Source organism: Pongo pygmaeus, chromosome 13 (genome assembly GCF_028885625.2).
Source record: "Pongo pygmaeus isolate AG05252 chromosome 13, NHGRI_mPonPyg2-v2.0_pri, whole genome shotgun sequence".
Taxonomy (NCBI): Eukaryota; Metazoa; Chordata; class Mammalia; order Primates; family Hominidae; genus Pongo; species Pongo pygmaeus.
The window spans coordinates 103,830,060-103,856,942 of record NC_072386.2 but is presented as its reverse complement, the minus strand read 5'-3'; the positions used below and the strand labels follow the sequence as shown (position 1 = coordinate 103,856,942).

Below are 26,883 nucleotides of genomic sequence, written 5' to 3'. Positions count from 1 at the left end.
TTGAAGGCTGTTTTACCAGATCAACACTGCAGAGAAACCTACTATGGTTCAAAATAAATGTTAGGGCCGGGCGTGGAGGCTCATGCCTGTAATCCCAGCACTTTGGGAGGCCGTGGCGGGTGGAGCACCTGAGGTCAGGAGTTCGAGACCAGCCTGGCCAACATGATGAAACCCCATCTCTACTGAAAATACAAGAATTAGCTGGGCATGGAGGCGCACACTTGTAGTCCCAGCTACTTGGGAGGCTGAGGCAGGAGAATCGCTTGAACCTGGGAGGCAGAGGTTGCAGTGAGCCGAGATCGCACGACTGCACTTCAGCCTGGACGACAGAGCAAGACTCCGTCTTAAAAATAAATAAATAAATAAATGTTGGCTAGGATCCCAGCCATTCATTCATTCATTCAACAAACATTCAACAAGCCCCTACTATATACCAAGCCCCATACTGTGCACCAGGAATACGGAGATGAATAGACTCTAGTCTGGAAGCAATGCGACCGCAGCTGTAAAAACTGTTAGTTTCCACAACTGTCTTCCCATTCGGATCTCAGGAAGGTACTGAGGGGTCTCTTCTTGCTATGGTACTAGGCTGTAATGGTTCAATGAAAAAAATAAAAGAATAGAGGAGTGGGGAGCTGGGGGAGTGTCCAAAGGAGGAATTTCTAGTCGAAATCAGGGAAACTCCAAAGAAATACGGCAACATGTATATCTGAGCGACTAATAATTTAAAAGATGACCTTTATTAAGTGCTTTCTCCATAGCTATTACAAAGGTACCCGTTTTCCTTGGATTGTCTAGATTCTTCTGGCAGCGGGGTCCTGGGCACAAGCGTCTTCTTCTCTGGACCTCATCGGTGCATTGTTACACGAAGAGAGTAGCGCCAGGCACTCAGTTCCGTCCCAGCTTTAGGCGAGCGGAACTGCAGTTCGGCGGCCTGCGAGGGTGCCCGGAGGCTTTTCTCCCGCACTCCCGCCCTAGCAACGTGCGCCTGCTGCTAGGGGCGGAGGCGCGGGAGGGCTCGGAGTCTGCTCACAGCCCCAGGCTCCGCGTTCCCACCGGCCCCAGCTCCAGCCCCGCAGCCTACCGGTGGGTACTGAGCCTGAGGTGGGAGAAAGGGGCGTAGCGGCAGACTAGGAGCAGGCAACCCTCGCCCTTTGGTCGAAGCGGAGAGCGGTTATGAGGGCCAACCTTGGGCTGGGTGGCGCTAGGTTCCCATCTTCGGGGACTCCTCTCTCCGCTTTCCACATACACATAAAAAATAAGCTTTAGGCCGCGCGAGGTGGCTCACACCTGGAATCCTAGCACTGTGGGAGGCCGAGGCGGGTGGATTGCCCGAGGTCAGGAGTTCGAGACCAGCCTGGGCGATACGGTGAAACCCTGTCTCTACTAAAATACAAAAAATTAGCCGGGAGTGGTGGCGTGCGCCTGTAGTCCCAGCTACTTGGGAAGCTGAAGCAGGAGAACTGCTAGAACCCGGGCGGCGGAGGTTGCAGTGAGCAACCACTGCACTCCAGCCTGGGTGACAGAGCGAGACTCGAGACTCTGTCTCTTAAAAACAAAAACAAAATAAGCTTTAGTTGTTCATATAATGGGCAGGGAGAGGAGCATTTGCGATCTGAAGAAAGGAAAAACTGCACACAAGTCGTCCCCAAAATTTGAGGCAACCTTGAGAGTGGTGGCCTAGAACTGGCTCCTTGTGTGACTCTAGGCAAGACCCTCTTATTCCCTGGGCCTCAGTTTCCGCTATCTGTACCATTAGAGGGTTGAACCAGACCAGCTTCCAGGTGTTTCTGCTCATACTTTTCTTTCTTTGAGCATTGTTTTGGCGACTAAAGATGCCTTGGTCTCCCAGAGTGTAAGACAGAAGTGTGCAGAGGGAGATTTGGGGAGACGGAGGGAGATAAGATATCAGCATTTGCATTAACAGGGGACCAGGGAAATAAGGTCCAGTCCACCGAGCTCTGCCCCTGTAACCTTCAGCAAGTTACAGCCCTCTGAGTCCCAGTTTCTTCATGGAATAGAACAGTTGGACAGGTGCTGGTGTATATCAAGGAATATTGCACTGGAGAGTTAAAAGAGAATTCTCTGCTTTCTGTTTAGGGTGGTTTAGAGTGACTACTGGATATCCCAAGGCCTTTGGAAAGCATATTGAAATAGAAAGAAGTGCTGGGATTCAGACTGAGGCTTGGTTCCAACTGGAACCAACGGGGACATCCAGAGCCATAATTGAATCTATAGATTTTCTCATGTCCTCTCCAGCCTTTCTGGGTCTGGAGTCTGGGATGAAACAGGGTGACTGCTCTCTAAAGGATATGTTGTTGGGCAGGTTAAAAGGGAGCTTATGTTGTTGGGTCCTTAAAAAGTGTACCACTGGACCGAGCACGGTGGCTCACGCCTGTAATCCCAGCATTTTGGGAGGCCAAGGCGGGCGGATCACCTGAGGTCGGGAGTTCGAGACCAGCCTGACTAATATGGAGAAACCCCGTCACTACTAAAAACAAAATTAGCTGGGCATGGTGGCAGGCGCCTGTAATCCCAGCTACTCAGGAAGCTGAGGCTGGAGAATCGCTTGAACCTGGGAGGTGGAGGTTGTGGTGAGCTGAGATCGCGCCATTGCACTCCAGCCTGGGCAAAAAGAGAGAAACTCCATCTCAGAAAAAAAAAAAAAATACGTACCACCAAGCAGACTCTTCATCTTAGTATTCCATTCATTCATTCAACAGGTATTTATTTGCCTTGCGTTCATTCTCCTAGGCTAAGGTCAAATCATAGATACAAAAATGAACCAGAAATTATACCTCCTCTCAAGTATATTACATGTTCCTAATAAAAATAGTGGAAGATAACTTAGTAGTACTTTTATTTCTTAGTCTACTCATGATAAATTACAACAACGTAGACATAACCCAAATTTATATACTTTATTCTTGAGACTTTTTAATTGCCTTGCAATGTAATATAATGAATTCTTAGCTTTATTGGGTCCAGTCACTCTGAACAGAGCCCATAATTTCCTTCAGCTTTAATATCCTCTAGATTCATATATCCATTTGTATGTGTTCTCTGTGTATATTTGTGCATTAATATTTGTGCATTATGAACAGTATTAATAAGGGTGAAAATGCTGCTTCCAGTATGATCACTGTTAATCTTGCAATCATGCTAGTAACCATAATTTATTGTTAACAACTTGCCAGATTGAACCAGAAGTTTTATATGCACCAGCTTTTGTAGAGATACAGTATAATATGCTGGTCAAGAACAGGGCCTCTGGAGTTGGACTGCCTGAATTCAAGTTTCAGCTCTGTCACTTATTTGCAGTATAAACTTGAGCAAGCTATTTAATATCTCTGTGCCTCACTTTTCACATCTACAAAATGGCCATACAGGTTGAGTATCCCTTATCTGAAATGTTTAGGACCAGAAGTGTTTCAAATTTCAGATTTTAGAATATTTGCATTATATACTTAAGGGTTGAACATCCCTAATGGAAAACCTGAAATCCAAAATGCTCCAGTGTGGCCAGGCACGGTGGCTCATGCCTGTAATCTCAACACTTTGGGAAGCCTAGGTGGGTGAATCACTTGAAGTTAGGAGTTCGACACCAGCCTGGCCAACATGGTGAAACCCCATCTCTACTAAAAATACAAAACTTAGCCGGGCATGGTGGCACACACCTGTAATCGCAGCTGCTCAGGAGGCTGAGGCAGGAGAATTGCTTGAACCTGGGAGGTGGAGGTTGCAGTGAGCCCAGGTTGTGCCACTGCACTCCAGTCTGGGCAATATAGTAAGATTCTGTCTAAAAAAAAGAAAAAAAAAATCCAAAATGCTCCAATGAATATTTCTTTCGAATGTCATGTCAGTGCTCAAAAAGTTTTAGATTTTGGAGCATTTTGGATTTTGGATTTTTGGATTAGATGCTCAACCTGTAGTAACAGTATCTCAGAGGCTTGTGGAATAGATAAAATGAGTTAATAAATATAAAACATAGAGCAGTTCCTGGTACATTTTAAGTGCTATTTTTAATCTTCGCAGAAATCAATGATAGAGTTGTTATCCTATTTTACACATAGGAAAGTGAGACTTAGAGAGGTTCAGCAACTTAACCCAAGGCCACAGTTGAGCTATAATTCACAACTAGTCCTATCTAATGCGGACACTAATGCATTTAATCAAATGTTGTTCTGACTATTCTGTGCTGCCCTTAATTCTCAGAATAAGCTGCACTGTCAATCAATATTTAGAATTTAATTGAATTCTTAAAATTGAGTTATTAAAATGCAATAAAACTGTTCATTCTTTGTAGACATTTATAATGGAAATTCTGGACTAGAAGTCAAGAGATTTACTTAGTTATAACTTTGAGCAAATAATATTTCTATCCTTATTCTGCAGATCTTTAAATAAATGGTCAGTTATAATTTTGAGCAAATAATATTTCTACCCTTACTCTGCAGATCTTGAAATAAATAAATGGTTTATATACAGTGATTTTGAAAAGCTCTTTCATCTCAAATTCTAGGAGAATTCTTTAAAACAGGAGAAATTGCCTTTTTCACAAAAGCAGTAAACTCTGAAATAAGCAGTCAACTCAAGATTTTTGATGAATAGAAGTACTATGTTATGAGCAAAATCAAAATGTTTAACAATGTATTTAAATATATTTTGCATATTTAAAAATAGATATATAATTAACACTATAGTATACTTTCCTGAATTGTGGAAAAGTGAGAGAGATAATCTTGGAATTTTGTAAAATATTTATTTCTTTGTGAGGGAAAACTACACCTAACCATCTCTTTAATAAACAAGGTCTTTATTTACCTTGTAAATCTCTTTTCAGTGCAAACATGCTTAGACAGAGAAGAGATTAACTTCAGTGGCTTCCCACTAATTACAGAGATTAAGAAGTGGCTGCCTGAACTATTTTCCAAAGGATACACATTACAAATTATTGAATAGGGCAGCTCACCAAGAAGATCCTATTGGTTTGGGGGTAAGTAATTCTAAAAGTTACCTTTTCCTTAGAATGTCCCATGAATATGCTTTACTTGGGAAGTATGGCTCTCTGACTATACCAATCAGTTTTGAGCAGAGCTAATCCATTTATAGCACCTGCAATTTCCAGTGACCTAGATCTATGGATGGCATCTGTCATTAATTTGATGACAATGTTGAAAAATAGGTTAGGCTGAAAGATAAGAAGCCCTGCACCCTCTATCTATAAACAATACCACATCCCAAACTTTTTGAAAACTATCTTGAATTTTGCCTCTCATTACATCTTGTGGCCTCTTATAGAAAATCCTGGAATATCTGAAGTGGAAGGGACCTTAGATTCGCCACTTCACAAGTATTTTTGTTGTACAGTACTGTGTAAGCCACTCGGGGTACAAAGATGAATAATGAGAGACCTTCTCTCATTATACACATAGTCTACTAAAAATCATTTCGTATAGTGTCCTAATTTTCTAGCTGGGGAGGCTGAGGCCAGAGTGAGGAATGGAGCTACTCAAGGACATGTAATGGGATGAGGCAGGGCTGGGGTAGATCCTCGGCCTCTTGATGCCACTCACATTGTTTCCATTGCGTTGTGCTTTTCTGTATTGGTTACCTATTCTCGTCGGGAGGTCAGTTCTATCTAGCAGCTTCTCAAAATGTAGGCTGAAATTCTTCTGGAAAGCTCTATTTTTTTAATGCTAATGTTATGAATGAGAATATTAAGTTGGTGCGTTTTAGCTGCTGTTCTCTTCTGTAAACAGTTCTTCCTGTAGACAGTTCTTCCTAGAATTAGGTTGGTCATACCCATAAGAAACTCATTTACTAGAACTTTTAGGCAGAACCTCAGAAGAAATGGGGACTGGGTGCTCCCACTGCCCCCCATACTTCCCTCAGCTATCTGATATCACAGCCAGTTGCAGGGGACACATGACCTGGAGTAGTTGAGACTGGTCTTTCGTTAGGTTCCTTTGGTCCCAGCAAATGTTCATGCTGGTCACATCTTCAGGTTTCTCTTTTTTTCAGTTTCAGCAGCAACTGGTATAGGACCTACACAAATAAGGTGCTTAGGAGGTGTTTCCTGAATGAGTAGAGGAGCACCTTTGAATGCATAATTCATTCTCTTTCTTTTCAGTTCTAGCCTTGTTAGTTGAGGGGGATGATACAAGTAAATCTGGAAAATGTTTCATTATTCTTTAATTCTAATATATAATCCAATATTAACATTGTTTAAATTCTAAGTCACTGGCTCTCAAACTTTTTGGTCTCAGAACTTCTTTTCACTCTTAAAAATTAAGAACCCCCAAAGAGGTTTTGCTTATGTAGGTTATAGATTGGATTCGAATCCTGCTCTGCTACCATCATTTGACATTAAAACTGAGATTGAATGCCACATGCAGGGTTTGTTAAATTTAAAAATAAATAAATGAGGCCAGGGGCGGTGGCTTACGCCTGTAATCCCAGCACTTTGGGAAGCTGAGGTGGGTGGATCACCTGAGGTCAGGAGTTTGAGACTAGCCTTGCCAAAAAATGGTGAAACCCTGTCTCTACTAAAAATACAAAAAAAAAAAGCATGATGTAGTGGCGCATGCCCAGCTACTCGGGAGGCTGAGACAGGAGAATCGCTTGAACCCAGGAGGCAGAGGTTGCAGTGGGCTGAGATCACGCCATTGCACTCCAGCCTGGGTGACAAGAGTGAAACTCCGTCTCAAAAAAATAAATAAAATACATAAGTAAATTAATTAATTAATTTTAAAAAACAGAAATTTTAAAGACATTTACTTATTAATTTTGAAATAGCAATAAACCTATTGCATATTAACATAAAACATCATTTTATGAAAAATAAATATACTTTCCAAAACCAAAATATTTGGTTAGAAGAAATGGTATCGCTTTATGTTTTTGCAAATTTCTAATGTTTGCCTTAAAAAGGAGACAATTGGACTCTGATATCTGCTTCTGCATTCAGTCTATTATAATCTATTGTTTATGTTGAGATATTAAAAGAAAAGAAGGCCCCACTTTGGGAGGCCAAGGCACGTGGATTGCTTGAGCCCAGGAGTTGGTGAAACCCCGTCTCTACAAAAAACACAAAAAAATTAGCTGAGCATGATGGTGCAAGCCTGTAGTCCCAGCTCCCTGGGAGGCTGAGGTGGGAGGATCACCTAAGCCTGGGAGGTTGAGGGTACAGTGAGATCACACCACTGCACTCCAGCCTGGGTGATAGAGTAAGACCCTGTCTCAAAAAAAAAAAAGAAAGGGGAAGGAGAAGGAAAATGGAAGAAAGAAGAAGGACAAGGAGAAGGAAGGAGAAGGAGGAGAAGGAAGAAGGAAGAAGGAGGAGAGAAAAGGAGCGGAAGGAAGGGAGGGAGGGAGGGAGGGAAGGGCCTCACTGAGAGATGTGGGTGGAAAAGGGAAGTCCTCCCAAACTCCCTGAAAGGCTCTCAGGAATCCCCCATGTTCCATGGATCACACTTTAAGAACTGCTAGTCTAGGTCATTACCTACATTGTCTCATTTAGTGCCATTATTTCTAGCATCTCAGAACATCTATTTCATGATTCTGGCACACTGAGAGGTGCCATAGTGAAATTATTTAAAAAAAATCCAACAACCAAGGAAGGTTATAACCTTTTAGAATAACTGAGGCTTTTCTTTTTCAAGAAGCTTCAGTAGTGTAAATTATTTTTTTATTTTTGATTATATCTTCTTAGTATTTATTTTATTGTGGCAGAGTGCACATAACATAAAATTTATGATTAGTAACATTTAGTATACAGAGACATTGTTGTGCAACCATCATCACTATCTAGTTCTAGAACATTTTCATCACTCCAAAAGGAAACTCTGTCTCTTAGTTTGTTTGTGTTGCTATAAAAAAATAACTGAGACTAAGTAGTTTATAAAGAAAAGCAGTTTATTTGGCTCACGGTTCTGCAGGCTGTATAAAAAGCGTGACGCAGGCTTCTCTTTCTGGTGAGGGCCCAGGAAGCTTCCACCGTGGCAGTAGGCAAAGGAGAGCAGGCATCCCTTGGCAAGAGAGGAAGGAACCAGGTGAGGAGGGAGGTGCCAGGCTTTTTAAAAACAATTCGTTCTTGTGGGAACTAATAGAGTGAGAACTCACTAATTACCAGGGAGATGTCACCAAGTATTCATGAGGGATCTGGCCACATGACCGAAACACCTCCAACTAAGCCCTACCTCCAACACTGGGGATCAAATTTCAACATGAGATTTGGAGGGGACACATATCCAAACTATATCTAGCCTATTAAGATATTCTGTATTACATTCTATCTGTATCTAGTAAGTAGTCACTCCCCAGTCTCTTCCTTATTCCAGCTCTTGGCAACTACTAATCTGCTTTTTGTCTCTATAGATTTGCCAACTATGGATATTTCACATATGTAGAATATGAACTATGTAGCCTTTCGTGTCTGGCTTCTTTTGCTTAGCATGATGTTCTCAAGATTCACCCATGTAGTATGTATGAGTACTTCATTCCTTTTAATGGCCGAGTAATATTTCATTGTGTGGATTGACCACATGATGTTTCTCCACTCATGTGTTGACGAATATTTGAGTTGTTTTCACTTTTTGGCCGCTGTGAACAGTGCTGCTGTGAACATTTGTGCACAAATTTTTGTTTGAACATCTGTTTCTGTGTTTTTGGCCTTAAACCCAGGATTAGAATGGCTGGACCATATGGCAATTCTGTGTTTTACTTATTACAGGACTTCTTAGTCTTTTTTAAAATCAGTTTTGTTTTTGTGTATCTGCAACCTCAGGGCCGTAAGGGTGAAGCAGGGTGAGGAGGAAAAGCAAAAGCATACAATTAATTAGTCTAAAAAAGGATTTATTTTCAACATCATACTATTGTGCCTAACAAAATTAACAATATGTATTCTTCTTTTCATTAAACAGGGAACACAACTTCCAGCAGTCACAGGGGATGCTGCTACTCAGGTGCCAACTGAAACAAGCTCCTCCACAGAAGGTTTCGTGTAGGTTTCGTGTCGTGATGGGGAAACTGCAAAGCAAACTCAAACACAGCACTTATAAATACAGGTACTGCAATCCTCCCCTGGGAGCCCAGGTTTTATCATACCCCATTAAAACTCTCCACTAAAGAAAGAGAAGGCCCAGCGCGAATGTTGATGGCCTTCCCTGAATAGTTTAGTGTGTTTTCTTTTGGATAAGAAACAGTCAGGGCTGGGTGTGCTGTCTCACACCTGTAATCCCAGCGCTTTGGGAGCCCAAGGTGGACAGATTGCTTGAGCTCAGTAGTTTGAGACCAGCCTTGGCAACATGGCGAAACCCCATCTCTACAAAAAATACAAAAATTAGCTGGGCATAATGGCATGAACCTGTAGTCCCAGCTACTTGGGAGGCTGAGGTGGGAGGATTGCTTGAGCCCAGGAAGTCAAGGCTGCAGTGAGCCATTTGCAGCACTGCACTCCAGCCTGGGCAACAGAGTGAGACTCTGTCTCAAAAGAAAGAAACAGTCAGTTTATTAGCTAGTGTCTGCACCCATACACAGAGGGGCCCTAAATCTTTAGGATTAATTGCTAGTGTGAGCAAAGAAAGACTCCTGGCTTCTTGGCTTCAGGATCCCCCTTTATCAGATTCCAATCCTTCAGTCATTCTGCACATTTTCAGAGTAAATAATACCATTGCTGACAATGTAAATGGGTCTCCCTTCTCTCCTCCTTTTTAAATATTTCTCCTTAGTCTGGACTGAATTGCCTTCTTAACCCACATTCTTCTCCCTACCCCACCCCACCCCACCCCCATCCACTCCCATGCCACTGGGTCTCTCATTTTCTATACTCTTTTTAGCAGGCCTGATGAAATTATAGAAGAGAGAATTCAAACTAAAGCTTTTCAAGAGTATAGCCCAGCTCACATGGATACCGTCTCTGTCGTGGCTGCTTTGAACTCAGACCTTTGTGTCTCTGGAGGGAAAGATAAGGTGGGGTTTGCAGTGTTTCCCGGGAAATGAACTTTATTGCAGGGAAAGAAAGATATTTTGAAAGGAAGTCTAGGATTTGCATTTCTGGAGCAGGGTTGATGAGTGTAAAAATATGAGCTTTAGAGTTAGAAAGACTGGATTTAAATCCCTGCTTGGCCACTTCCCATTCGTTTGGAAAAGTCTTTAAATTTTTTTGAGCTTCAGTCTTATCTGTTAAGTGGGAATAATAATGCCACCTCACAGGTGGTTATTAAAGATTAAATCAAAGAACGTAGGTGAGATCCTTAACACTATGCCTGACCACCCACATGCTCTCTATAAATGGCAAAGATTATACTTCCCACCAATCCCATGTTACACCTACAGGGAGACACAGGAGTTAATTGTCAGCAAAAGGAACTGTCTAATCTCTTCTTTTATGCTGTCTACACTGGTATGCATCATGATTCCTCCCTGTGTTTTTGTCCTCCTTCCTCCCATTCTCACATTTCTCTCCTTCATATTTGGATCTATCATAGCCCTCACAGCTGGGACACTGGTAGCACAACTGCTAATTCTTTTTGTAGTGAATAATACTAATAATGGGCCAGGTGTGGTGGCTCACACCTGTAATCCCAGCACTTTGGGAGGCCAGGGCAGGCAGATCACTTGAGGACAGGCGCTAAAGACCAGTCTGGACAACATGGCGAAACCCTGTCTCTACTAAAAATACAAAAATTAGCTGGGCATGGTGGCGCTTGCCTGTAATCCCAGCTACTTGGGAGGCTGAGGCTCAAGAATTGCTTGAACCTGGGAGGTGGAGGTTGCAGTAAGCCGAGATCGGGCCACTGTCCTCCAGCCTGGGTGACAGAGCGAGACTCTGTCTCAAAAAATAATAATGTCTCTCATTTTCCATAGCCTTTTAGAATCTTCAAATTCCATTTGCATACTGTATTCCACTGGTTCTAAGATGCATGTTTTCACATTTTATTTTATTTTTATTATATTATTATTATTTGAGACAGAGTTTTGCTCATGTTGCCCAGGCCGGAGTGCAATGGCGCCATCTCGGCCCACCGCAACCTCCGCCTCCTGGGTTCAAGCGATTCTCCAGCCTCAGCTTCCCAAGTAGCTGGGATTACAGGCATGTGCCACTACACTCGGCTAATTTTGTATTTCTTTTTTTAGTAGAGATGGGGTTTCTCCATGTTGGTCAGGCTGGTCTCGAACTCCTGACCTCAGGTGATCCGCCCCCCCCTCGGCCTCCCAAAGTGCTGGGATTACAGGCATGAGCCACTGTGCCTGGCCCTGTTTTCACTTTTCACATTTTAACACTTCTGAAATCAGGATGCATCGAAGTATCATAGTTTAATTGGCAGTATTTTGTCTTAAAATCTAGGCCAGGCAGGGTGGCTCACGGCAGTCTCCACCTCCCAGGTTCAAGCAATTGTCCTGCCTCAGCCTCCTTAGTAACTGGGATTACAGGCACGTGCCACCACACCTGGCTTATTTTGTATTTTTAGTAGAGATGGGATTTCTCCATGTTGGTCAGTCTGGTCTCGAACTCCCGACCTCAGGTGATCTGCCCACCTCGGCCTCCCAAAGTGCTGGGATTACAGGCATGAGCCATCGCGCCCAGCTTGAAATGGTAAATTAAAAAAAAAAAAAAAACACCACAGCAAAAAAATACAGTACAGTAGGGAAAACAAATCTAACCCTATGTGGAATTCTCCTTCACCATCTACAGCCAGAACCTCCAGTGGAATCAGTTCTCCTTGGGAAATGTTAGCCCAAACCCATCAGTAAGTTTAGAGCAGTGGTCCAATGTCGGAGGGAGAGACAGAGAACAACCAGGAGGAAAGAAAAGAAACTCATAAAGGAGGGGCACGTGAGGAGGGACGGCCACAACAGGGAACCCCTAATGCTTTGAGCAAGTTCCTGAACAGAGAGGGAGTGAGTGAGGAGGGAGAAAGTAAGGTGAGAATGCAGTAGAGGCTAGTGTCACTTTAACAAGAATTGAGTAATGAAACTACAATCTTCACTCTCTTCAGACAGTTGTGGCCTATAATTGGAAAACTGGAAATGTAGTGAAAAGGTTCAAAGGACATGAACATGAGATCACCAAGGTAATTTTCAAATGATTATTATGAAGGCAATCTGGAACTGAATAAAGGATAGCTAATAGTTCTAGATATTAAGAGTGATTGAATCTTTGGTCTTAAGGAAAAATGCAAAGGTATGTTTGATGCTGTGAAGTCCTACTTCAGGAGAAACAGAGCAAACCATTCACTTAGTTGTTGTTACAGGCATATCGAACACAATTTTTCTTTTGTCATTAAGCCCTTAATAGCACAGGTAGTAAACAGAACACAGCTGATAACAACTCTCCCTGACCTATCCTGACTCAACAGGTACAGTACTGAAGGCTTAGGCTTACCCTGTGCTTACCATAGCTAGGAAAATGACAAAATCCCTGTGCTCAGCAACCTTCTAGTCTAGTTGGGGACATTTAATGAACATTCAATAACAATGAAATAAAAATTAATTTGTTAGATAGCATTACAGACCAGACTGAGCTTCCAGCAAAAATGATAGAGAATGCCAATTTATATAATTCCCTGCTCTGAAATCCATCTAAATGAACCAAAAATTAAGATACACACTTCATTTATAACAAAACTAGGCATCAGCCACAATCCCATAGCACAGAATATGATATTTGCTTGCCAGATACGTTGTGTTCTGAACTAGACTGATAGAGAACACCATGCTCTAATGCACTTATCCCCAGATATTTGGCAGAGTGCAGATTTCACTAAAAGAGCTGGCTGGTTCTGAATGGTCCTACCAACAGCCCTTTATTTAGAAAGATGAGGACTGAAGATATAGATTGTTTACCAGTAAAACAAGACAATGTAACAAAATTGAGGCTGCTGCCAGCTTGCTTCTCCTGCTTCTGGTCACCCTAAAATGCCGAAGGACTGGCCAGGCATGGTGGCTCATACCTGTAATCCCAGTGCTTTGGGAGGCTGAGGCAGGAGGATCATTTGAGGCCAGGAATTTTTTGTTTTGTTTTTTGAGATAGAGTCTCACTCTCCCCGTCGTTTGATCAAAGCTCACTGCAACCTCCATCTCGCGGGTTCAAGCTATTCTTCTGTCTTGGCCGCCCAAGTAACTGGGATTACAGACTTGTGCCACCACACCCGGCTAATTTTTATATTTTTAGTAGAGATGGGGTTTTGCTATGTTGGCCAGGCTGGTCTCCAACTCCTGGCCTCAAGTGATTCGCCCAAGGCTGGGAGTTTAAAACCAGCCTGGGACATAGCAAGACCCCATCTTGACCAAAAATAAAAAAAATTAGCCAGGCATGGAGTTGCACACCTGTAGTCTCAGCTATTTAGACAAGACATAATCAGCCATCAATATTCAGGATGACAAATCAAGACATAATCAACCATCAATATTCAGCATGACAAGTCAAGTTATAGTGGACCTTGGACTAAAAGGAAAGAAAGTGAGAGAGAATTGACTGTGTGTGAGTGTGTGTATGTGTGGCACTTGTGTGTGTGTGCACATGCATGTGTGTGTGCATGTAACACTTGAGCATGTATCAAGCCTTACTGGATTTACTGCCAAAAATTGGACTTACCCTCATTCAAAGATGAAAAGATTAATAAGCAGAAAGGATCCAAAGTGAGGCCTATATGCCTAGATTTTTTTTAAATACACATATAACAAGCTAATGTTAGATGAAAATACACTTTCAAGGAAGAACTACTGAAGAAGCAAAGATAAAATTTGATTAATGCTTTTTACTCTCTATAAATTAAGAGAACATGTACTCTATGAAACAAGAAATTGAAAAAATAAGACAAGCCAGGTGCAGTGGTTCATGCCTGTAATGCTGGCACTTTGGCAAGGCAAGGCAGGAGGATTGCTTGAGCCCAAGAATTTGAGACCAGCCTGGGCAACATAATGAGACCCCATCTCCACAAAAAAATTAAAAAATTAGTTGGATGTAGTTGTGTGCGCCTATAGTCCCAGCTACTCAGGAAGCTGATGTGGGAGGATCACTTGAGTCCATGAGGTTGAAGCCATAGTGAGCTGTGATGATTTCACTGCACTCCAGCCTTGGTGACAGAGCAAGATCTTTGTCTCAAAAAAAAGTAAGACAATAGAAGAAATATCTGGGAGAGAAAAGATTTGAGGAAAAATATTATTAAAAAGTAAAAATTGGCCAGGCAGGGTAGCTCATTCCTAAAATTTCAACACTTTGGGAAGCTGAGGTAGGAGGATTGCTTGAGTTCAGGAGTTCCAAGACCAGCCTGGGCAACATAGCAAGACCTGTCTCTACTACAAATAAAAATACAAATCCATTCGGTGGTCATAGTGGTGCATGCCTCTAGTCTAAGCTACTTGGGAGGCTAAGGCAAGAGGATCGTTTAAGCCAGGGAGATGGAGGCTGCAGTGAGCTATAGTTGTGCCATTGCACCCTAGCCTGGGTGACATAGCGAGACCCAGTCAGAAAGAAAGAAAGAGGGAGGGAGGGAAGAGAGAGAGAGAGAAAAAGAGAGAGAGAAGAGAGAAAGAGAAAAAGAAAAAGAAGAAAGGAAGAAAGAAAGAAAGAGAAAGGAAAGGAAGAAAGAAAAAGAATCTGTATGTGCGGAGAGTGTTGTTCATATGTAAAGGCAATGGAAAGACATTCTTAAATTTGTAAAATCTTGCCATATGCAAAGCATTCCTCAATAATATAGTTGAAGGTATATTATTAAAGAATGTGAATGGGCCGGGTGCGGTGGCTCATGCCTGTAATCCCAGCATTTTGGGAGGCCAAGGCGGGCGGATCACCTGAGGTCGGGAGTTCAAGACCAGCCTGACCAACATGGAGAAACCCTGTCTCTACTAAAAATACAAAATTAGCCAGGTGTGGTGGCGCATGCCTGTAATCCCAGCTACTCGAGAGGCTGAGGCAGGAGAATCACTTGAACCCAGGAGGCAGAGGTTGTGGTGAGCCGAGATTACACCATTGCACTCCAGCCTGGGCAATAAGAGGGAAACTCCCTCTCAAAAAAAAAAAAAAAAAAAAAAAAAGTGAATGAATGATGAATAATAAAGCCAATGAATATTAAAGAAGTTCCAAACTGAATTCACTGTATGAGCCTTCAATCCAATTAAACACAGAATTATGTCTAAAGAATTGTCAAAACCAGGGCTATGAGAAGAAATGTAATTGTTTTAACTCTTTTAAAAATTTATATGTATAAAATACAAAATATTAATAATATGATAATAGACTAGATAAAAATCCAAGAGAGTACCTACAAAAGTGGGAACAAGCCAGAAGTAATATAATTGTGCTAATTAAAGAAAAAAAATTTTTTCCTTACAGGAGATTCTGTTTTCTTTCTGAAATTAATACATTGAGAATATGAGTTTAAGGATATTAATACATATACAGAGGTATCATGAGAAGAACTTAAGTTCCATATTATTTAAATTAAAAATATAAAGAAAGGGAAAAATAACTCTAAAAACAAATATACAATTTTATAGAAAAAGAAGACAATGAAAATATGACAAAGTGTTTTTCAAAAACCAACAGAAAAGATGGAAGAAACAAGATCAAACATATATATGATAGCAGTAAATGTAATTGGGATAAATTCACTTATTGAAAGGCAGTACTCTTACTGAGTTAAAAACTAAAGCCACCTATATATTGTTTAAAAGAGACATATCTAGGCTGGGCATGATGGCTCACGCCTGTAATCCCAGCACTTTAGGAGGCCAAGGAGGGTGGATCACTTGAGGTCAGGAGTTCAAGACCAGCCTGGCCAACATGGCAAAGCTCCATGTCTACTAAAAATTAAAAAAAAAAAAAAGAATTAGCCAGGCATGGTGGCACACACCTATAATCCCAGCTACGCAGGAGGCTGAGACAGGAGAATCACTTGAACCTGGGAGGCAGAGATTGCAGTGAGCAGAGATCACACCATTGCACTCCAGCCTGGGCGACAGAGTGAGACTGTGTCTCAATAAATAAATAAAAAATAAGACATATCTAATGCAAAACAGCTTTAAGATTGAAAGTAAAACAGTAAATATAGAACAGATATTTGTACACACACACACACACACACATACACATGTATATAGCAGCATTGTTTATAATAGCCAAAAGCTGGAAACAACCCAAATGTCCTTTGACAGATTCATAGATAAACAAAATGTGGTAATATACATACAGTGGGCTATTTTTCAGCCTTAAAAAGGAATGAAATAGGCTAGGCACAGTGGCTCATGCTTGTAAACCCAGCATTGTGGGAGGCCCAGGCAGGTAGATCACTTGAGCCCGGGAGTTTGAGGCCAGCCTGAGCAACATGGCAAAACCCTGTCTCTACAGAAAATACAAAAATTAGTCAGGTATGGTGGCACACACTTACAGTCCCAGCTATTCAGGAGGCTGAGGCAAGTGGATTGCTTGAGCCCGGGAAGGGAAGGTTGCAGTGAACCGAGACCAGGTCACTGCACTGCAGTCTGGGTGACAGAGCAAGACCCTGTCTCAAATAAACAAAAAAGGAATGAAATTCTGATACATGTTACAACATGGCTGAACCCTGACAACATTATGCTAAGTAAGAGCCGGACACAAAAGGACAAATATGGTATGATTCCACTTATATGAGGTACCTAGAATAGTCAAGTCCATAGAGACAGAAAGTAGAATAATGGTGGGTGCCAGCGGCTGCGGGGAGAGGAAAATGGAGAGTAATTGTTTAAAGGTTGCAGAGTTTCAGTTTGAGATGATGAAAAAGTTCTAGAGATGATAGTGGTGATGGTTACACAACAATGAATGTACTTGTTGCCACTGAGTTGTACACTTAAAAATGGTTAAAATGGTAAGTTTTATGTATATTTACCACAATTACAAAAAAAAGAAACACGATGGAAGAGATCAGAACAGGAAGAACAGGTCAGCAAAGATATATCAGGCAAATGTAAACAAGCAGAGCAGGAGTTGGGATGATAATAATATCAAGCAAAGTTGTATTCAAGGTAAAAAGCATAAAATGGAACAGAGATTCACTTCAAATTCTTCGTAAGTATAACAGAATCACCTGTCATAACAGTACAGCATCCATTTTTGGGGTGTGGTGATGATCAAGTGCAAAAGGAATCCCACAGGAGGAAGTTCTATAGGAAGCCCAAGAGGGGGAACATCCTCACCAAGGTGACATGATCTGAGGAGGTGAGATTTTTAACCTTACCCTGAAGGACAGGAGGAAATCTGCTACATAAAGGAAAAGGTAGCACAACATTGAAAAAGGTGGAAATTCAGACTGGCCCATGCTGTGCATTCATAGATTTCAAGCTTAGGTATTACTCTTCTGAGAAGTGTGTGTGGGGGCCGGGCACGGTGGCTCACGCCTGTAATCCCAGTACTTTGGGAGGCCGAGGTAGGTGGCTCACCTGAGGTCACGAGTTGGAGACCAGCCTGGCCAACGTGGTGAAACCCTGTCTCTACTAAAAATACAAAAATTAGCTGGGCATGGTGGCTGGCGCCTGTAATCCCAGCCACCCGGGAGGCTGAAGCAGGAGAATCGCTTGAACCCGGGAGGTGGAGGTTGCAGTGAGCCAAGATCACGCCACTGCACTCCAGCCTGGGTGACAAAGTGAGACTCCATCTCAAAAAAAAAAAAAAAAAAAAAAAAAAAAAAAGAAGTGTGTGAGGGGAGGGAGTTACGCAGACTCATCTTTCCCCCAATTTAAAGTCTAGTCCAACTAGCACACCAGAGCTATCTCAGTGTTGTTGTTTTTTCCCTGAGCAGGTAGCCTGCATTCCCAAATCCAGCCAGTTCTTCAGCTCCTCTCGTGACAGGATGGTCATGATGTGGGACTTGCACGGTTCCTCACAACCAAGGCAGCAATTGTGTGGCCATGCCATGGTGGTCACCGGATTGGCTGTGAGTCCAGGTAAAACAAAGCGGACCTCTTCCCAATGCCTTTGTACTTCTGAAAAGCCCTGTTCAGGTCCCCACTCACAGGCTGTCTTCTCACCATTGTTTCCAAAGACTCATCACAGCTGTGCACTGGCTCTCGGGACAACACCCTGCTTCTGTGGGATGTGGTGACAGGACAGAGTGTGGAAAGAGCATCTGTCTCCAGGAACGTGGTATGAACTCAAACTTGGTACAGAACAGGGCAGCAGAAAGGAGCATGGGGTGAAGGAGAGGCTCGGGAGAGAAATCAGGAGGCCCATGAGCAGAAATTAGAGCCTGGGTCCCAATTGCTGTCCCCTAACCTGCTGTGAGACCCTGGCCTCTCGGGGTTATTAGATTAGATGGTCCCTTGAGTCTTCTGCTCCAGACAATGATTTTACTCACTTATATTGGAATTTAAAATGGTGTCTTCATTATTTCTTTCATTATTCCATTTCTTCTGTGGGCCAGACACTGTGCTAGGAACAGGGTTAGTGACCAAGAACATAGTTCCTGTCTTCCAGGACCTCACAGCTTATGCTTATTGTATGTTCATATGTGTAACATCATGTGGAGAAATAAGCATTACCTTTTGCTTGATGTAGAATTTGCATTGCTTTTGAAGGACCAGTTGTTTTCTAGTAGCAGACTGGTATAAACTGCAGAGCCTTTGGAGTCAGTCATATTCAGGTTAAAATCATGGATCTATTACTTACCAGTTATGTTATCTCAAGGAAGTTACTTAAGCTCTTAGAGTGTCTGTGTCTTCATTTATAAAATGGGGAGAATTTTATCACCTGCTAGGGTTCTTCAGAGGATGAATTCAGATACTAGATGTGAAATACCTGTCATTGTGCCTGACCCATAGTAGATGTTCTTTTAGTGGTTGTCAAATTTCAGTCCCAGTCATCTTTTCTAATTTTGAAGATGACTGCCAGTGGTCAGATGTGCTTGCCCCATGCCCTCTATATTGGTGGAGGTTACTGGAAGAAAAGAAAATCCTGTTATTTCAGGTTATTTTGGAAACTGTTTTATGCCTGTCCAGCAGGGGCCTGCAGGGATAAAGAGAAACATGAATGCTCTTCCTGATCCCCATGAGGTGTTGGGGCTAGAGTTTCAGTGAACCCACCTTACAACAGGGGCTGTTCTATCTGCCACACAGCTGGGGTTTCAGGCACTCTAAGGGTGCCTGCATGTATTTTGGTGCTCACAACTGGCCCAGCTGTTACCTTGCTGCTGATAACCCAGGAGATGCAGGTAGAGCATGGCTGATAGGTATCTGCAAAACCTAAGATGCCTGTAAATGAATTTGCTAGTTCAGAATCCTTGAGAAGAGGCACAGTGATGCTAGTTAGCACATTTGACAGGAATTACAGCAGAGGAATGACTTGGTGTGGAGAAGTTGTGAACATTTTCTTTTTCTAGGTCACTCACCTGTGCTGGGTCCCCAGAGAACCATACATACTACAGACCTCTGAAGATAAAACCCTCAGGTGGGCTTACTGAGCAGCTGTGAAAGTGTTTCTGGTGAGGTCTGTGGCTCCCATGTGTCCATGGCTCCATTCCCGCTCTGATTCTCCACATTGCTCTGCCCTTCCCAGAGCCTTCTGTTCCTCTGCCCTTCACTGCTGCTGGGGCCTCTCTGCTCTGGCCCCATGGATCATTAAGGTAGAGGTTGTGTGCCATGAGATCAGGCCAAGTAAAAACCCCTGTTTTGGATAGTTTCAAAGCATCTGATTCAGCCAGCTCCTGCTGTGTGAACGTGTTCAGATTAACCTCAGAATCAGTCACTTGCTTGTCCCACCCTGTCCGGCTGCCTGGCTCTCCTTGCTACCCCTGCATGGCTGCTGGTGTTCTCAGTCACCCAGCCTTCAGCTGAAGCCCTCCCTGGGGAAGCAGGGTCGGAATCAGCATCAGGGGAGTCAGTAAAGCCAGTAGTTCTTAGACCAGAGAGAATAACTAGAAACTTTGGATCTCAGAAGAGATTCTCCTTAGAAAATGGTAGGAATGGGGTAAAGAGGTAAAAATGAAATAAGAAGCAAAACAAAACACTCCCCAGTGGACCCCATAGCCAAGGCTGGCCATGATCTGTATGTAAATCTTTTGTAACTAATTCTGAATGATGACTGATCTCCCATATCATAATAAGTATCTTTTTAAAAATTTAAGTCACAGGCACAGAAATATCCTTTTGTCCACAGAAAGCAGTGTCTCAAAGGACCAAATTAACAAGTTAACTTGTACAATTAAGATGCTTGGTCTCAATTTCTATTAACTGATCTCAAAATAGAAAGAACTCAGATGTCATTCAATTTGGTTACTTCCTGCCAGCTTTAGAGTCTCAGAGATTGATCTGGTTCATGCTGCTGTTTTTTGGTAAATCATGCCATTCCAATCTGACTGGCCTACGCAGCAAAGAGCCAAGACTTTTATGGTAGTGGGACAATACGGGTGTATTTCAGCCACATTTACTACAAGCTAATTTCCTGCCCTAATCTCTTTCAGATTATGGGACAGTCGGGGGCTGCAGTTAGCTCATATGTTTCCTGCAAAGCAGCACATTCAGACCTACTGTGAAGTCAGTGTGGATGGACACAAGTGTGTCTCCTGCAGCAATGGCTTTGGAGGAGAAGGCTGTGAAGCCACGGTAGGAGACTGTGTGAGGTCCAGGTATCTGGTTGCTGATGAACAGATCACTTACTCTGGCCTCATGCCTGTAGCTGCGCTACACAGGCAGGCTTTGCTAATGGCTCAGGCCTCTTTCAAAAGCATACTGTGAGTGATCCTTTGCATTCCAGTTGCTTCATTTAAGAAACATTCATAGGGGAGGCCGAGGCGGGAGGATTACTTGAGCCCAGGAGTTTGAGACTAGCTTGGGCAACAGAGCAAGACCCTGTCTCTATAAAAAAATAAAAAGTTAGCTGGGCATGGTGGCATGTGCCTGTAGTCCAAGCTATTCAGAGGCTGAGGTGGGAGGATCAACTGAGCCTAGGAGTTCGAGGCCAGCCTGGGCAACAAGGGAGACCCCATCTCAAAAAAATAAAGAAAAGACACATTCATCAACTTAGGGCTCTCTGAATTGGTAGTAGGAAAGAAGAATGGGATGAGAGTCAAGATGGGGAGGAGCTAAACACAGAACCAGCCTGCTGATGTCTCTACTCCCAGGAGAGCTTAGAGAGGGGAGGGACTGTTTGAAGAACCAGATTTATTCCCATTATAGGCATGGCCACAGTAAAAGAAGCTCAAGCTTTTTAGGAAATTTGGAGCTCTAGTGTTGGTCCAGGGCCTACTCCATCCCTTACTCATATACCTTCCTTGCAGTTAATTTTGGAATAGATTGCCTAGGCTCCTCCAAAGCACCTTAGATTCATAATTGTAGAATATCCATTAAAAGGGTTCTCTAGTATTCAAACAGAACAATTATGCCTCCTATTTTATTGAACATTTCTTGTGTGCTGGGCACTGGGATGAGCACATTACATGTAATATCTCATTTAATCCTTAAAAACAACCCCATGAGTTAGGTACTACTATAATTTCCATTTCACAGACAAGGAAATAGAGACATGGCAAGTTGACATCTCTTGCACAAGACCACATCCCTAGTAAATGGTAGATTGGGGTGTTGCAGCCTTTGAATATAGCATCTGTTTTCTAAGTGAAACATTTCCAGCTCCTACAGCTATTCCCTGGATAACATGCTGTTCAATAACTTCATTATCTTTTTGGACATAATTCAATTTGCTCTCCTCCCTGAACATTATTCTCCAGCTGTGATCTGATCTGTATCAATGAGAGTAGGACTGGCAGCACTGACTGGCACTTCCCTCTTGTAGACACTAGTCTTCACACATCAAGGTTCAGCATCTAGGCATTAAATCAGAATGTCTGCACCTAGATGTACTTATACCTATGGGGTACTTCTAACCACGGGGTCCCCACAGGACCCACAGATGCCAAGAGGTTGAAATAAGGCAGCTTTTGAGTTGCCACGAAAGCAAACAACCCCATACTGTTTTTTGGGGCTCCCCATGGGTTCCCCATGATGGAACACCATCATGCTGTAGGACTGGGAGCTTTTACTTCCCTAACCATTAAAAAGGCAAAAACTCATATGACACATTCTTAACCAGGGTTGTTTGAGACATAATTGAGGCTTGAAATAATCACTGGATGGATGGGTCATTGGGTCTGTGGATGGATGGGTTGTTGGGTCTGTGGATGGATGAAGATAAGGGCTAGCTACGTGAGCAGGTAAGTGGAGGGAATAGGTGCATCACGGGAGTAGGGGGAGATGGATATTCATGGATAAAGCTAGACAAGTGAGTATGAGCTGGTCCATGTCATTACTTTGCAGTTGTGGGACCTAAGACAGACTCGAAACAGAATATGTGAGTATAAGGGGCATTTCCAGACTGTCGCATCCTGCGTCTTTCTACCAAGAGCATTGGCCTTGATGCCTTTAATTGCTACCTCATCACATGATTGCAAGGTGAAGATTTGGAACCAAGATACTGGAGGTAAGCAGCCTGCTGTTCTCCTCAAAAGATACATGAAGTCCTAAAACCTTCTTTAAAACTCCTTCTTCCCATTGCTCAGCATTACAAAGCCACCCATCTTCTGCCACTGTCCAGTCCCATGGTTAAGAGGTGATGTCAAGATGCTATCCCCATGTATCCCCTGGTACCATGTTGTATAGACTCATTCCTGAGAACTCACATAGATTTGGCTTTTACATTCTTTCTACCTGAAGTTCTTCATTAGATTCTAACTTGTGACACTCAAAATATCTGGAAAAGAGAACAAGAATTGCGACTTTTGAAGTCTTCTTTAAAGGACTAAAATGAAAGCCTCAGCTCTTGGTGAGGGTAAGGGGGAGTAAGGATAGTTTCAGAAAGTCTCTGCCCTGTTTTGATTCTGTAGCTGAAGTTTAAGAACACAGTAAGCTCATAACATTTCAAAGCATCAGAGAAAAAAGATGTCTTATGCAACCCAGCTCCCCAGAGTCCTGGATCTGCTGGAGCCAGCCCCTTCTGGCCGATTGTTAAATATTCAGGATTTTTTGTGAACTGGTTTTTAAACCTCTGGTAGCCTGAAATCTGATCATGGTGGAGGTATTTACACGATGAAAATTGACAAGTGCTATGAATTGGTGGTGGTGGTGTTTTTTCTTCCAGAAAGCTGGTTTACCAGCACCCCACTGCCTCCATCTATTCTGTCCTGGACACAGGGTTCTGTCACAGACAGAAATAGCATTGACTTAAAGAACTTTAAACCAAATCTCTCCTACAACAGTCTTCTAGAACTCAGCTCCTCTCAAGGGAGACAGGGTAGTTCCCTCAGAGAATAGAGGCAGGACCATGTCTTGTGGGCACTCTGCAAATAGCTGTGGCCACAAGCCAAACTTCCATAGTAAGGACAGCCTGTTGTACTGTTACCTGGAGTGGCTTCTCCAGCCACCCAGGTGTAACTGTTGCTTGAGGAAAAAGAGGAGATGTTTTAGACTTAATGATCATAAACCTGACCAGGAAGAATGAGGTCTGAAAGTGTTGACCTGACCAAGTGGCACAGATTCCCTGCCCACCAGGTATGCGCCTGTAGTTTTTAGAAGAGTGGCCTCTAAGATGCAGATGGAGGGAGATGGGTCAGCTGAAACCCCCAAAGACTGCCTTTCAGGCTCTCCCATTATCCTTCATCTCCAAGGCATCAAGACCCCAGGAAGCCAGCAGCTAAAGATCAGTATCCTCGTGTGTTTTTCCCTGCCTGGGCCCTGCTTTATTCTCTGGGCAGATGACTGAGGGCACCTTTGTAACATGTCTTTAGCCGGTGAGACCCCTATACTTCTTGGTGATGGTATGCATCCTGTTTGGCCCGTGTGCCATTCTCTACCATTGAAGTCATGGAGTTGGCCCAAGTTCTGACCTCCCTGGTATGCTTTCCTCTGAAGAAGTGGGGTCTCTCTCATATGGGTTAGATATGTACAGCAAATGCTTTATTTCCTCGCATTTCTCATGAAGACATCACATTTCATGATGCTACACTCTTGGCCTAATCTGCTGGTCCCCCTTTCCCCCGCAGCCTGCCTTTTCACCTTGTCTCTGGATGGATCAGGACCCTTGACTTCTCTGGCTGTTGGTGACGCCATCTCCTTATTGTGTGCAAGTTTTAACAGAGGAATTCACTTACTCAGAATGGACCACAGCCAAGGGCTGGAACTGCAGGAAGTGGCAGCATTCTGAGGCCAAGAGACACTCACTGGACAATATCAAACCATGGCTCCTCCTCAGTGTGGCTTTGTGTCTTTCCCAGTTATCTTGCGGGGAGTGGGATGTAGGGCTGGTATTCTTTGCTTAGGTTCATTTACAAGATGTATCAGTGTTGTAAGTCCAATAATTTAAGTCCAGTGATTCAAAATCAGATATAGAGTCCAGAAACATGGACTACACATAAGGTTCTCTATTTAAGTTAAATACAAATGCAACTTTTTAGTGAGCTTTTAGGACTACTCTTCAAAAAAAGTTTATTGCTCAGAATGATGACCTGTAAATGTAAGAGTGGCAGACCTCTGTCTGTGAAAGTCAGAACACAGGGCTCGAGCCTCTGGAACTGACCCTTTCCAAGTCTTTACAAAAGAAAAAAGGCAGTGGGGAGAGAGAGTGTTTTGGTTACATCAGAAATAATTGAGATGGGAAAGAATAGTGCAGCCCCATAGAAGAGACAGACTGTAGACAATGAAATTAAGCTTCAATCACTGCTCCTCAGCAGTGTGAAGAATCAAAGTCAGGGCAAGAAAGCGAAAGCTTGGACTTCTATTTGAAGTGGCAGCAGAGTGGGAGGGCGGTACCCTTCTAGCCCAATGCTGATGAGCTTGTGTGAAAATCAGACCTGAGATGGCTTGAAGCAGCCAAGAACCACATGGGCATTGCCCAGAATTATAGGAGTTAGCACACCTGCTCTACAGATAAAAAAACATTGAAATTCAAAGATTAAGGCCAAAAATATCTCACTTGCAATTTTAATATTTTTATTTGGATTTATATAAATGAAACATATATATGTTTTGGAATGGCCAGAGTGAGGCAAAGGGGATCCCTGAAATAACATTAGAACATACAGGAAAAACGAGGCAGGCGGATCACTTTAGGTCAGGAGTTCAAGACCAGCCTGTACATGCATGCCTATAGTCCCAGCTACTTGGGAGGCTGAGGTGGGAGAATCACTTGAACCTGGGAGGCAGAGTTTGCAGTGAGCTGAGATTGTGCCACTGCACTCCAGTCTGTGTGACAGAATGAGACCTTGTCATGAAAAAAAAAAAAAACGGGAAAAAAGAGAGGGATGGAGTCAACTGTGCCCCAGACATTAAGCCCCCTTCAGTGAGGAAGGGCAAGGTGCTCAGGCCTGCCTGTGTGGCCCCCAGGAGTCAGACCTCAGCCTCGTGCTCACAGGTCCATTTTCCTCCAGGGAAAATGGAGTTCTTTTTGCCTTCAGAGACGCCCACACATAAGGCGCGTGAGGCTGTTGGTGATGCCATCACCAACACTGGAGATTCCCTTTCTGACAAGTCCCAGCCAAAGAAAGATTTTTCATTTGTCTTCTCTGGCCTCTGCTTGTCTCTGATACCATGGCTGACAGCCACCTTCCTTGTTCCCTCTCTTGGTGTGATCATGGCTAACTGCAGCCTCAATCACCAGGGCTCAATCAATCCTCCCTCCTTAGCCTCCTGAGTAGCTGGGACTGCAGGCACGCACCACCATACCTGGCTAATTTTTTGTGTGTTTGCATGGTCTGAAACTCCTCGGCTCAAGTGATCCATCTGCCTCAGCCTCCTTAAGTGTTGAGATTACAGGTATGAGCTACCGCATCCAGCTGAGAGTCTGTTCTTAAGCTATTACAAAGAGTCAGACCTGACTTTGAATCTCTACTTCTCCATTTAGCTGGATGATCTTGGGCAAGTTATAAAATTTGTTTCCTCTTCACTTTATAACATGGGTTTCATGATCATACCTCGCCACAGGGCTGTTCTGAAGACTGGACATAGCTATTTTAAATGCCAGGAAAGGCCAGGCGCAGTGGCTTAAACCTGTAATCCCAGCACTTTGGGAGGCCGAGGCAGGAGGATCACCTGAGGTCAGGAGTTCGAGACCAGCCTGACCAACGTGGAGAAACCCTGTCTCTACTAAAAATACAAAAATTAGCAAGGCATGGTGGTGCATGCCTGTAATCCCAGTTACCTGGGAGCCTGAGGCGGGAGAATTGCTTGAACCCAGGAGGCGGAGGTTGCAGTGAGCCGAGATCGTGCCATTGCACTCCAGCCTGGGCAACAAGAGCGAAACTCCATCTCAATAAATAAATAAATAAATAAATGCCAGGAAAGGTGGTGACAAATGGTAGCCATAATTATTTATTGTCCTCTCTGTCCAGACTATATGTTAACCTTTTCTGTATTAAACATTTACCATTCTGCCGGACGCGTTGGCTCATTCCTGTAATCCCAGCACTTTGTGAGGCCTAGGCGGGCAGATCACAAGGTCAAGAGATCGAGACCATCCTGGCCAACATGGTGAAACTCCGTCTCTACTAAAAATACAAAAATTAGCTGGGTGTGGTGGTGCGTGCCTGTAGTCCCAGCTACTCAGGAGGCTAAGGCAGGAGAATCGCTTCAACCCGGGAGGCAGAGGTTGCAGTGAGGTGAGATTGTGCCGTTGCACTCCAGCCTAGGCAACAGAGAGAGACTCTGTCTCAAAATAAAATAAAATAATAAAATAAAATAAAATAAAATAAAATAAAAATAAACGTTTACCATTCCTTCATCCTTTTTTTTTTTTTTTGAGACGGAGTCTCGCTCTGTCACCCAGGCTGGAGTGCAGTGACGCAATCTCGGCTCACTGCAAGCTCCGCCTCCCGGGTTCACGCCATTTTCCTGCCTCAGCCTCCCGAGTAGCTGGGACTACAG

At 43.2% G+C, this 26,883-nt stretch overlaps 1 protein-coding gene across 8 annotated transcripts; it reads left to right on the top strand.

Annotated features, from left to right (window-relative positions):
- Window positions 1-873: 873 nt before the first annotated feature.
- Window positions 874-26,393, top strand: WDR31 (WD repeat domain 31). Of its 8 annotated transcripts, none has more exons than XM_054500908.2 (11): window positions 874-1,086; window positions 4,844-4,996; window positions 8,925-9,068; window positions 9,840-9,972; window positions 12,003-12,077; window positions 17,781-17,925; window positions 18,024-18,124; window positions 19,356-19,423; window positions 20,436-20,577; window positions 22,288-22,450; window positions 24,009-26,393. In XM_054500908.2, exons 3-11 carry the CDS (start codon window positions 8,953-8,955, stop codon window positions 24,167-24,169), a joined length of 1,104 nt encoding a protein of 367 aa, XP_054356883.1. In that variant the 5' UTR covers window positions 874-1,086; window positions 4,844-4,996; window positions 8,925-8,952; the 3' UTR covers window positions 24,170-26,393. The 8 variants fall into 8 exon arrangements, with proteins under 8 accessions (XP_054356883.1, XP_054356882.1, XP_063505882.1 ...); XM_054500907.2 differs by having other exon boundaries at window positions 902-1,086; window positions 9,843-9,972; XM_063649811.1 differs by having other exon boundaries at window positions 993-2,723; window positions 9,843-9,972.
- The last annotated feature ends 490 nt before the right edge of the window (window positions 26,394-26,883 follow it).

Bases quoted from the DNA above. Each gene is read 5' to 3' on its own strand.
- WDR31 (XM_054500908.2), top strand. From the start codon at position 8,953: ATGCTGCTACTCAGGTGCCAACTGAAACAAGCTCCTCCACAGAAGGTT. The intron at 17,926-18,023 runs GTAAAACAAAGC...TTGTTTCCAAAG, and splicing joins CGGATTGGCTGTGAGTCCAG to ACTCATCACAGCTGTGCACT. The intron at 19,424-20,435 runs GTGGGCTTACTG...AATCTCTTTCAG, and splicing joins TCTGAAGATAAAACCCTCAG to ATTATGGGACAGTCGGGGGC.